The following is an 11,213-nucleotide window of genomic DNA, read 5'->3' on the forward strand; positions in this document are numbered from 1 at the left end:
AGGATATTTCTAATTTGGTCTTGGCCTTGGTTAACTCCGAGGTTGCCGTTGACCCAAAATATGTATTTTGTAAATATCCTGCATTCACAACAAAGAACTCGATAATCTTCAGATATTCTTTGTCACTTATTAGTTAAGATTAAATCATTCAATTGTTGAACTATTTGCCATCTATTTCGTTACACTGTGCTCGCATTGTGTAATGACAATAAAGTAATCTAATCTATACAAAAAAAAGCAACAACACAAAGAGGAATGTAACTTCATAGGAGTTTTTATTCTTGACAGAAATATATATACACAGTTAGACTCATCCAGTCATTAGATTTTATAATTTACGACTTCCTCTGGTTGTTTTTCCGGATCTCCTCCTTTCTCCAAGTACAGGTCGTTATAGGGATACTGTTTTGGTGCCTGGAAGAGAGACAAATGCTTTAATACATTTTGTGTACGTTTTTACGGGTGACACAGCACTGATAAGAAGATACATTTACACATTAACACTGATACACAATTACTATTACATTTTTCATTATCCTCAAACAGTTAAACAGTTTAGTTCACATTGATTAAAAGTATTATTGCGTGAAATGGGGTAACAGCAAAACAGAGAATGGAAGAAGCCAGGAAAGAGTATATACAGTAAACAGGGTCCTTTATTTTAATGAATATCCACAAGTTAGTTTCTTAGTTTCAAACAATCATACTGTGCATTGTTTCTACTCGAGTGTTTCTTTGAACTGAAAAACTTTATTAATTTTATTTTACATATACTAAATTACCAGAAAGCTAGCTATAATGAGCTATTACTTAGGTGGACAAAGTGTTATGTACCCAACAATTGTGCTGAGGGTTTGTCTAAAAGCAAGTGGATAAAATAATCAAATTATATATATATATATATATAAAAATATGTTTTGGTAGTCAACCCAAGCTCAAATGAAATAGGACAGCAAAATGGTTAGGTTATGGTTTATAACCCTTAAATGCATAATGGAATAATAAGTACACATCTAACACAAGATGGACTAAGTAACAGTTGTTTTTACAGTATATGTCAGATAATTTAAACAGGAAAGCAAATTGAGTTAGTTATATACTTGTTATATTAGATGTTTAGACTGCATCTGTTAATTGAAACTTTGGATTGGGAAGCGTAAAACATCAGATGGTTACGTAACAAAGTGAAAGAAAAATTATGAAATAAGAGCGAGTAGTGAGCTAAAGCCAGGAATCTTCTCACTTTTAAAATGTTGTTTTACTGCTCGATTTTAAATTAGACTTTTTATCAAAAATGTTCCTCCGTAAAGCGTCTTTGAGCACCTGATATAGCGCTTGATAATTAAAATGTATTATTATTATTACTTTTAAAGTATTGATTAATAGACAATTCACAGTATCTAGTACAAAAACAAATCACAGCAACAGACTTTACTTACAACAGGCTGGTAAGATGGATATATCTCCCCAAGGTAGAACATGAACATCATGATCCCGAGGAAACCAAACATCTTTTTGCACATGGAGGACCAGGACATAGAGCTGGGAGACGTATCCACACGGTTCCTGGTGAACATGTCGAAATTCCAATGCATCTAAAAATAGACAGAGAACAATCAGTTCTCAAAAGAGCAACCTTAAACTGTAAAAGGGTGTAGTGCCTCTGTACAATCAAGCTGATATGACAACAACCAAAAGTAATTGTGTCTAAACAGATGAATGATAAACTGCACGGAAACATGTTTTTATTTGATTATTTCTAGAACTGTCAAAATATAAAGTTACAATAGTGTTTTCACAGAGTAAAGACCAAATATGCATGTACCTTCTTCAGAAATTATACAATATTATGCAGGTATTTAGTCTCTTAAGGGCAGCAGCAATGCACAATACATACAATTATAGATTATTAATAGGGATATTTAGTTTGTAAACAATTCATGTAGGAGCCATTTCCTTGGTTTATAAAATGTATAATTTTAGAGTACATTGATAGCATGAGATTGTGTTGTGTATATTAATTATTATTTAATTTGAGTGTGTTAGTCCTGCAGGGTCACCACAATATATACTTTGGAAAAACATTTCAAAGTAACAGCTAACATATATTTTGCATTTCTGGGGCACATTTACAGAAGCAACATGCGATTACAAACAGTGGCAGCATCACACTTTACAGAGAACAAAGTGTAAAGGTTCACAATTGTGATGTTTGTTTTGATAAGTGAAACATGTTCATTATTACATATAAACAACATATGTTGCACATTAGGTTTGGCAATTTCGAATAACTTGTAGTCTGTTATACAAGTAGTTTTAGGTCGTATCTGATGGCAATATGTCATCAGTCTCTTACCGGCTCTCCCCAGTTCCTCCTCAGGTCAGGGTGGTCCCACTGGTACCAGGGGTCTCTCTCCTGCTGAGATTTATCTGGTAGCTTTGGATAATCGCCATAGCTACAAAAGCAAAGATGGCAGTTAGTCAACCCACACACTTAATTGCTTTGTTACTGGCGAATTAGGCATTGGGAATGGTTGGTACCGTACACAGAACAATGGATGAGCTGAACAATACTTTTCAATACCGCAGAAAGACAACACTTTTGAACTTCCATGCATGGCTCTTAAAATAAAGCTTACCCCTCGCCTTGGTTGGGATATGGTTTATAGTCCTCCACCCTCATATTGTACTTCTTTGCAGCAGCAGCCTTCGCTTCGGGGGTCAACGGGTAGGAACTAGGCAGATCAGCCTTTGAACCACCAGAGGCTAAAACACAGACGATTACATATGTGAATAAACCAAGTCGAAGTAAAAGGAGTTCGTAAGCTAATAAGAATCAAGAAACAACAATCATTGTGCTGAGAATATCGGTAGCCGCTCAGCTAGCCTAGGCTAACGTTAGCATGTCAAGGTTACGTTGATTCGAGGCTTTATGCTTTAGACTCTGACTCCTGTTTACAGTTAAATGTACTGTTTACAGTTTGACCGAAGTCTGTGACACTACTGACCTGCCCTACATCCCGGCAAAAGGGCTGAAAGGCCAGAACCTTTCCCCCTGGAGAGAGCCTGGGCCCAGCGTCGGAAACCAACACCAGCCATGTTTACGGACTGCTGCTGTCTGACAGACAGAAGTACGCATGCGCTAAATTGAAGTACGGATCGGCACAAGGAAACATTTCAATACATACTAAGCAGCTATTCATTCATCCCTTTAAGTTTCTTTCTAACGCATTGAACTTCTGCGTGAGCCATTTAACCTGGCAACAATATATTAATATCACAAGTGACAACTTAAGGAACTACTAGAAAATGTATTTTATAGTGTTTTATTTATCTTATATGTGTGAGTGGCAGGCACCATCATATCAGAGCAAAGTGTGACAGTGACATGAAAACTCCTCCAGCGGCTGAAGGAAACTTGTTCTCAGAGTGAATGCACTGAAGCCCTGATCCCTCGTTCCTCTTCCCATCAGATCCAGCTCAGGTGCAAGAATGCATTTACTGGGGGATCGTCACTCTGCCGCCAGTGACAAATTGAAGAAAATCAATCAGAGAAGTTCTGCTATGTCCTTCTCCACATTCTGAATGGGGCAATGAAGTTCATACCTGCAGTAAAGGGAAAACATTAGTTACATTATTATAGTTATCTATCGTCTAGCCTAATGAAGGGCTGATTGGGTTTCTTACTCACTGTCTATGACCTATAGCTTTACCTTTTGAAGGGCAATCCATCTGCGGTAATTAGGAATTTTTCAAAATTCCACCGTATATCATTGACTTTTATTGGGGACCAGTAGAATTTCTTCAAATCTCCAATAACAGGGTTTACATATGGCAAAGATTCCTGTTAAGAAGAAGAACAGTATATGTAAATACTGTTTCACTTAAGTGTCATCAGCTAATCGTATTCAGAATCTTTGTAAAACACATAGCCTACCTTTAGATAGGTGAAAAGAGGCTCTTCATTTATCCCATTCACCTCAACCTTTCCAAAGACAGGGAACCTTGGCACAAACCCCCCACCAGGTCTCACGTACTTAAGAACGTTGAGGGTTTCATTATTGACCTCTGAAAAACCAAAGTACAACAAGTTATTACAAATGAAAACCAAGTGTTTATTCACAACTTTGTGTCAAAGAACTTGTATAACGTGTATAAATGAAATAAATTAAGGTAAAAAAATACTGTTAAAATAAAAGTGAGTGAGTAGTATTTAGTAGCATGAAATGGACATCTTTAAGTATTATATGCGTGACAACATTTTCGTTAAAACTATATGACAGTTGGGTAAATGTCATAGACTGTATATACAGTATATGTATATAAATGTACAAAGTTAAAAAAGAGTACCTCATTCCTGTTGATACAGTATAATATACCAGTTAAAAAATGTGTTATTTCTGAGTCTTTTCAAAAGCTTCAGTGTACTCACCAGGTGACTGAAGGCCGAACTGGTTGCTGGGGAATGCCAGTACAGTAAAGTTAAGGTCGCCATACATTTCCATCAGTGCATTCAGTCGGTGGTACTAAGGGAAAAGGACACAAAATCAGAGGCCATTGATCAAAATTAGTGCACAGGTTATGTGTTATGATATTTTGTGATCTGCGTGTAATCAATCAGAGCTCTTGAAGAATATTACCTCTTCTATTGTTGACCCTCAGAAGGTAGCAACATTGATGACGAGAAGCACTTTACCCCTGTAGTTACTGAGCGGAACCTGCTGTCCATCCAGGGTCTCCACAGAGAAATCATAGATTGATTTATTCTCCATGCTTGTACTTTAGCTTGTATATGGGATTGTAGTCAGTCAAGAGTGAGTATTCACCCGGCTGTCCTGTTGGCTCATCTCATTCACTGAAACATAACTCATGGGTCAGCAATTGTTCAGCATGACTGACTTCATTGTTCTCCTGGGCAGAGGTGAGCTGTTCAGCATACGTGTCCCAGGAAAAGAGGCTGATAATGTGGTGACAGCTAATTGGCATTGGGAAGTTAAAAATTAAATATATATGATTTTGGCAGCATCCTTTTCTCTTTAGAACTGACACTTACAGAAAAAGGGGTTCAACATTAAGAGTACGATTGGGCTGTTCGTACATTCATATTCTCATTTGTTGTGCAGCTTTATTATAACTAAAGTTGCTGCAAATTGAAAACTGCAGTGTATTTATATGTATGTTTAATTCTTCCTAAGATTTGGAAGCAGTTATTTAGAATAATAAGCTGCTTATGTTGTTTCGTAAATAAAGGAGTTCCTTAAAATCAACTTGACCAAACATTTATGATTCTAGGAGGTATCCATGAAACATGTTGTAGGAATATTTGTATCAATAGCAAATATATTAATTACTTTAACATGACCATTGACGTAAACCCGGAAATTAAAGCAACTGCTGCGTTTTGTTTGTCGTAAACGCTCAAATCCATGACTATATTGGATCTAAGTAATCTAAATACGAGTTCTCTGGCATTTAATAAAAATACTTGTATTTGTAAACTACCGTACCAAACATGTACTATTTAAAATTATGATGGCAGTTGGTGTTTTAGTTAACAAGTGTGGTGGCGTAAAATGTGACTACTTTGCATTACTTGGAGTCACAATGAAAAATTGGTTATAATGAAGCGATAACAACATATATGTGTGGTTGTATCATTATTTAATATCAAATCCTGGCTTTCATCTTCCTTTAATAGTTCCTTTGTTAGTATCAACAAGGTTTTTGGAAAGATCTTGGGCCATTACTATCCTAATGTAAAGTATTCCGACAGCCCCTGAATGCAGCATTGGGTTTGGGCTACACCTCAAACGCTTTCAAGATGCTAAATGAAAATACGTTATTTTGGCATCTATGTGAAGAACAACAACTGATCACAAACTCTGTATAGCACTGTTGACTCAGAATGGATGAAGAAGCTCAGATGCAAACGTAAGTGCCTTTTAAAAAGAGAGTTGTGTGTTTAAACAGCAGCTGGATTGGTAGCCCCCGGAGAGCTAGCCTCTCAGCTAACAGTGATAGCGACAACAACCACAGGGATGTACCATAGCTGGCTGTTGCTCTCATTTACCTATTTTTGGCAGCATGCTTTGATTATAAATAACCGTGACAAGGATGATTTAACATTACTTATTGCGATGTTATTTTATCGTAATTATTCTTAATTTAGTACACGTTTATTAACATTTATGTGTGGTTAATATGAGTGTTGTGAGCGTTGCATGCAGTGTCAAAGTTTAGCTGTAAAGCACGGTTTGCATTTCTTCAGCAGATGCCATATTTTGGACTTGCCCTGGGAGGATGTTCTTGTTCCACATATTTTATGCTTTCTGCCACTGCAACACCTTGTGAGCCTGCAGAGGGTGAGCAGGCAGTTCCACAGCCTCATCCAGGTGTATCTGGCCAACTGCAGGACTTTTGATCTGTCCTCGGTAAGTCCTGAGATTTTTACAGTAAATATACATTGAGGAGCATGTTGTGGAAGTCTAATTCTATACATAATGCGAAGCAGAAATTGTAAATTTTACTTAAGTTTTGTTTACAACTTTAATTATTGTTTACTTTTTCTTTTACATATTAAAAATATGAATACACAAACAAAATCCACTAATGTATTACGATATATTATTACATTTTAAGCTACTGTTCGCAGTATATCAAGTAATTAAACTCTCAAACTTTAAAACTGGATGAACAAAATAATATATAATAATAAATAAGTATATTCTGGAAATATAATATATAAAGTTCCTCTGCAGTTCTGCGTGGTCAGTACTTTTGGTACTTTTAAGTATATGTTGTTGCCGATGCTTTTGTACTTCTACTTAACTAAGAGTTTTGAAAGCAGGGCTTTTACTTCAGAGTATTTCTACACTGTGGTATTAGCAGTTATGCTATTGTATATTATAAGTAAAATATGTGAATACTTCTTCCACCAATGCTCTGTTGTGATGTTTTCAGATTGGACCATCAGTTCCCAAGGAAGCGTTTTGCTCCATGTTAAAGGACAACAAAGTCCTCCACAGCCTGTGTCTTTCCAGTTGTTCTGATTGGGTGACAGACAAGGAGCTGCTGCCAGTTATCGGCCAGAACCAGCACCTGCAGAGAGTGGACATGAGCAGCTGTGTTGGTCTCACCCGTCACTCCCTGGTGGCTGTGTCCTTGAGCTGCATGCACCTCCTGCACCTCGGCCTGGCGCACTGCGAGTGGGTGGACAGCCTGTCGCTGCGCAGCCTGGCGGACCACTGCGGGGGTCTGCAGTCGATCAACATCACGGCCTGCCGCCAGCTCAAGGACGACGCCATCTGCTACATGGCCAAGAAGTGCTTGAAGTTGAGGTCTTTATCCCTGGCAGTCAACGCCAATGTCACTGACGAGTCGGTGGAGGAGGTGGCCAAAAACTGCAGGGGCCTGGAGCAGCTGGACCTGACAGGCTGCCTGCGGGTCAGGAACCAGTCCATCAGGTATATCATCTCTTATTTTCAAGTGTAATCCAGATTTGTGCCATCCCTGCCCACACTGTTACATGCACCACCTCTCTTGATCCTCTGCATGCTGTGCTCACAGGACTCTTGCCGAGTACTGCCCGAAGCTGCAGTCCCTGAAGGTGAATCACTGTCACAATGTGACAGAGTCCAGCCTGGACCCTCTACGGAAGCGCAATGTAGTGATAGATGTTGAGCCGCCCCTACAGAGGGCTCTGGTGCTTCTTCAGGATGTGCTGGGGTTTGCTCCCTTTATCAATCTCCAGATATAGGCAAAGGGCCATCTATCCGTCCAACACAGGTAGGTAATATCAGCAGTATATCTACTGTATGAGTTTGTGACATGTTCACATCCAAGACTGAGTTAGAACTCTCCCACAATGTATTTATAACGAGTCTATTTGTAGCAGATACTGGTGGTGATCGCATTTGCCTTGTTTCAGGTGTCTTCATCAAAGCAGCCGCTCTCAGCTGCTTCACATGTGCACGTGAGTTGTTCTAAGAAACGTCAAGATGTTTTACACTCAAGTTTAAAAATAATGTTGACAAAGAATCTCAGTGGAATGTGATCAAAGATGCATATTGAGGATGAAGCTGAAAATAAGTCTACCTTTGAAAAGACTGAAGAAAGCCATGTACTTTTAAGAATTGATGTCTCACGTCCAAAAGATGTCACTGCACTTTCATTTAGTGTTTTCATAATGTGGCTTAATAGAGAAGCAGATAGTAAAGTGAATTGTTTTGTTGTTTTTTAACCAAAGTTTACTTTTATGTTTCATTTAGGAGCATTACAAATGTTTGGGTTTAATTAAACATTTCATTTTGCATGTTTATGACGGTTTAAAGGATAAATTCACCCAAATCACGCAGAAAACATTTTCTCACTTACGATTTTATGTGTCCAGGTTTTTATTATCTGCACCACTGAGTCTTCTGCTTTTACCACAATACAGTGAAGATAAATGCAATGTTGTTAGTGGTGCTGTCTAGTGTCTTCCAGAAAAAAACAATCCAGAGACTTCTCTGTGAACCCTTTTTAACTGTTTCCTAATGCAAACTTTGTTGCTCTCAGTAACACCAAAACTATCTGCATGTCTAAATGCAGAGATTTGTGAGAGAAATGTTTTCAAAATGTGGTGATGCGGGTGAAGTACCCCTTAAAACCATACCGTTAATCAACCCATTTCTTTTTTTTTTAATTAAGTATGGGTTTTTATTAAGAAACATTCCCGTTTAACACTTGAAATTCATTTTGTAAAAAGTACCTAAATTGCTGTTGCCTAACAAGGCACATGGAGGATGTAAGAACTATTAAATTCCAAAATATCATCAGAATGGACTGTTTTTATTTTACTACTATATAAATCTTCTTCAGTTTAACATCTGGATGCACAATCCATCCGTTTCTCCTATAATGTCGAATCCAACACCTCAAAGAACAAATCTAAAACCAATGCTCTCTTTTGTTTTCAAATTTAGAATAGCTTTTTTTTAAGGAAACATGTGGGCAGAGCCTTGTGTTGCTTACAACTACCAACTCTACTGATTTAATGTAACAAATAAAATAAAACATAGACTTATATAATCACATTTATCAAGAGAGGTGTACTGTGGCTCCCTTTACAACACCTGTTAGGATTTGTCCAAGTAAGTGTTGTTTCTCAAAGACCAACATTTTTTTTTTTAGCAATGATTTTGTGTTTTCAACAAGAAAATAGTGACTAATGAGTCCTACTTTTTTAATTTGAGCTTTCTTAATAGTTGAAAACGAAAAAAAATGGCCAATAACTTTTAACTTTCTCCTGTAATTTTTTTTTAATTTCAAGTGTAAGAGGTTACTGTCAAAACATTGCATTGGTGGAGCTAAAGATGGCTCTTTATCTGTGTTGTGACTCAAAGTGACACAAGGTGGCAGCAATGAGTCAGGAAATGTGTCTATTTTAATTCTGTTTGAGAGGTTGCATGACTTCAACACTACATCCAAGAAAAGTAGTAGTTTACAATGTTAAATAGGTCCGAGCACAGTATCACGTGTGTATAAACATACTTTGAATGTCTTTTTCTAATATTTAAAGAAGAAGTGTTCAAGACTAATGTTTGATGGTTTGGTGGATTGTGAATATAAACAGCTTTACGATCGTTTAACACCTGATGCAGTGAATGCACAATAAGAATGAATGCTTCCCCTTGTTAAAAATCCACGGTACAGTTTCCTCTGGTGGTCCGATTGGCAGGCTATTGTAACTCTCCTCTGCGACAGCACAACAGGTCTATTTTCCACTTGATGGCATGGTTTACCCCATCTGCTGCGTGCTGTCCACAAAGCTGCGTTTGCACCAACAGAGAGTTTTGTTTGGAGGGCTTCAGGGATCGACCAGCGTCCTTCTGTTAGCTGTGCTCATCATCATATTGTACCGCTGTGCCTCCGAGGACACATCACAGTGTCATTAGTTATAAATTCAATCTTGAAATTTCAATTCTTAAAGCATATCATGTAGTAAACACTCATATAAACAAAAATGAGCAAGTTTTTCCTCTCATTCTTAAGTGTCGTTAGCATCATGACCTCTTTTAAATAATACGTGATGCAAGATAGATATTATCCTTGTAGCATAATGCATGGAGAATTTCAATTTACTGTAAGATAGGCTTTTTGAAATAGACAAATAACGGCTTTCATCTTTATTAATTAGAATAAATAACATCTTCAGTGTGCAGTGGCTGGCCCTGTTGCTGCTCAGCAGTCAGCGGGTTAAAAACGTTTCAGACTCCATTCATCATATAGGACCTCAATTAGCATTGATCTGCAGGGGGGAAAGAAACATTGCTGCGTTATTATATACCGTGGAGCAATTTCTGTTCCAGTGATTGAGTGTATGGGGGGATTTCTCAAACATAGCCCGCCTTATATATTTTGTCTTCCTGTCAATAATCTGGCACTTGTCTAAATTATTGATCAATAGCAACTGATCATTTTATACCCAGGCACAACAATGAAGTTGGTCCTTTTTTTTATTCTGCATGCCGTTTTAGCTCCCAGCTTGTGAAATATACTGTTCTTATTAAAACAAAGAATAAATCTGAGTTTAATCTCTGGCTGCTTTTAAAGTCCTCTCTGACAGAATAAGTTACTGATGCAGTGCAGAGGCATCGTGAGAGTCACTCATGTGTGTTGTGGCGGCTGGTTCACATTAAAAACATAGCAATCCTTTTTAAAAACAAAGATTTATCATGGTAGACATTTTGATTTCAACGAGTAGGGAAATGTACAATAACATTATCTGCAATGGCTGTTTTAAGTGTCCTAGATAGGGCTGTGGGAAAGTTTTTCAGATGGGAAAGGGGCTAGATTCTTTATTTTCATTTATAAAAGTAATTCCCTGCCCTGCATTATTAATATTTTATGTGGAACCTATTATGGTTTGTGCTAACAAATAAAACTGTAAACAATTACAACTTTTACATTTTTTGGAAGTTGCTTTCCAAATAAATATGGTTGTCTCTCTTTTATTAATATTATAGCAGCATTATGTCAATATTGTGTTTCTAAAGCATGTTTTCCTTCTTTAAAATAGCTATTGGCCTTATATGTACAGGTCAACTACCACTTGTCGTCCGTCACAAAGCATCACAGTCAAACAAGAGACTTCAATGTCAATTTTACCTCAGGCAAACTGTAAATAGAATCTAATTTAGGTTGGAAACCAAAGAAATTAATGAATTTTTGGG

General features: G+C 37.4%; 2 protein-coding genes across 4 annotated transcripts; one reads left to right on the forward strand and one right to left on the reverse strand.

The window, feature by feature from the left end:
* Positions 1 to 258: 258 nt before the first annotated feature.
* On the reverse strand, positions 259 to 3,138 carry ndufb8 (NADH:ubiquinone oxidoreductase subunit B8). The gene is made up of 5 exons (XM_010780867.1): positions 3,009 to 3,138; positions 2,640 to 2,766; positions 2,357 to 2,456; positions 1,440 to 1,595; positions 259 to 414 (listed from the first exon to the last, which is right to left on the reverse strand). Exons 1-5 carry the CDS (start codon positions 3,097 to 3,099, stop codon positions 322 to 324), a joined length of 567 nt encoding a protein of 188 aa, XP_010779169.1. The 5' UTR covers positions 3,100 to 3,138; the 3' UTR covers positions 259 to 321.
* A 2,651-nt stretch (positions 3,139 to 5,789) lies between these two features.
* Positions 5,790 to 8,813, forward strand: fbxl15 (F-box and leucine-rich repeat protein 15). 3 transcript variants are annotated; one of them, XM_010780869.1, is made up of 5 exons: positions 5,790 to 5,931; positions 6,269 to 6,431; positions 6,961 to 7,463; positions 7,567 to 7,785; positions 7,928 to 8,813. In XM_010780869.1, exons 1-4 carry the CDS (start codon positions 5,906 to 5,908, stop codon positions 7,754 to 7,756), a joined length of 882 nt encoding a protein of 293 aa, XP_010779171.1. In that variant the 5' UTR covers positions 5,790 to 5,905; the 3' UTR covers positions 7,757 to 7,785; positions 7,928 to 8,813. The 3 variants fall into 3 exon arrangements, with proteins under 3 accessions (XP_010779171.1, XP_010779172.1, XP_010779170.1); XM_010780870.1 differs by having other exon boundaries at positions 6,272 to 6,431; XM_010780868.1 differs by lacking the exon at positions 5,790 to 5,931 and having other exon boundaries at positions 6,222 to 6,431.
* Positions 8,814 to 11,213: the final 2,400 nt, after the last annotated feature.

Source organism: Notothenia coriiceps, unplaced genomic scaffold (assembly GCF_000735185.1).
Source record: "Notothenia coriiceps isolate Sejong01 unplaced genomic scaffold, NC01 NC01_scaffold00022213, whole genome shotgun sequence".
Lineage (NCBI taxonomy): Eukaryota > Metazoa > Chordata > Actinopteri > Perciformes > Nototheniidae > Notothenia > Notothenia coriiceps.

Bases quoted from the DNA above. Each gene is read 5' to 3' on its own strand.
- fbxl15 (XM_010780868.1), top strand. From the start codon at position 6,222: ATGCAGTGTCAAAGTTTAGCTGTAAAGCACGGTTTGCATTTCTTCAGC. The intron at 6,432-6,960 runs GTAAGTCCTGAG...TGATGTTTTCAG, and splicing joins GGACTTTTGATCTGTCCTCG to ATTGGACCATCAGTTCCCAA. The intron at 7,464-7,566 runs GTATATCATCTC...CTGTGCTCACAG, and splicing joins GTCAGGAACCAGTCCATCAG to GACTCTTGCCGAGTACTGCC.
- ndufb8 (XM_010780867.1), bottom strand. From the start codon at position 3,099: ATGGCTGGTGTTGGTTTCCGACGCTGGGCCCAGGCTCTCTCCAGGGGG. The intron at 1,596-2,356 runs GTAAGAGACTGA...GTCTATTTTTAG, and splicing joins GGAGGAACTGGGGAGAGCCG to ATGCATTGGAATTTCGACAT. The intron at 415-1,439 runs GTAAGTAAAGTC...TCTCTCTTCCAG, and splicing joins ATCCATCTTACCAGCCTGTT to GCACCAAAACAGTATCCCTA.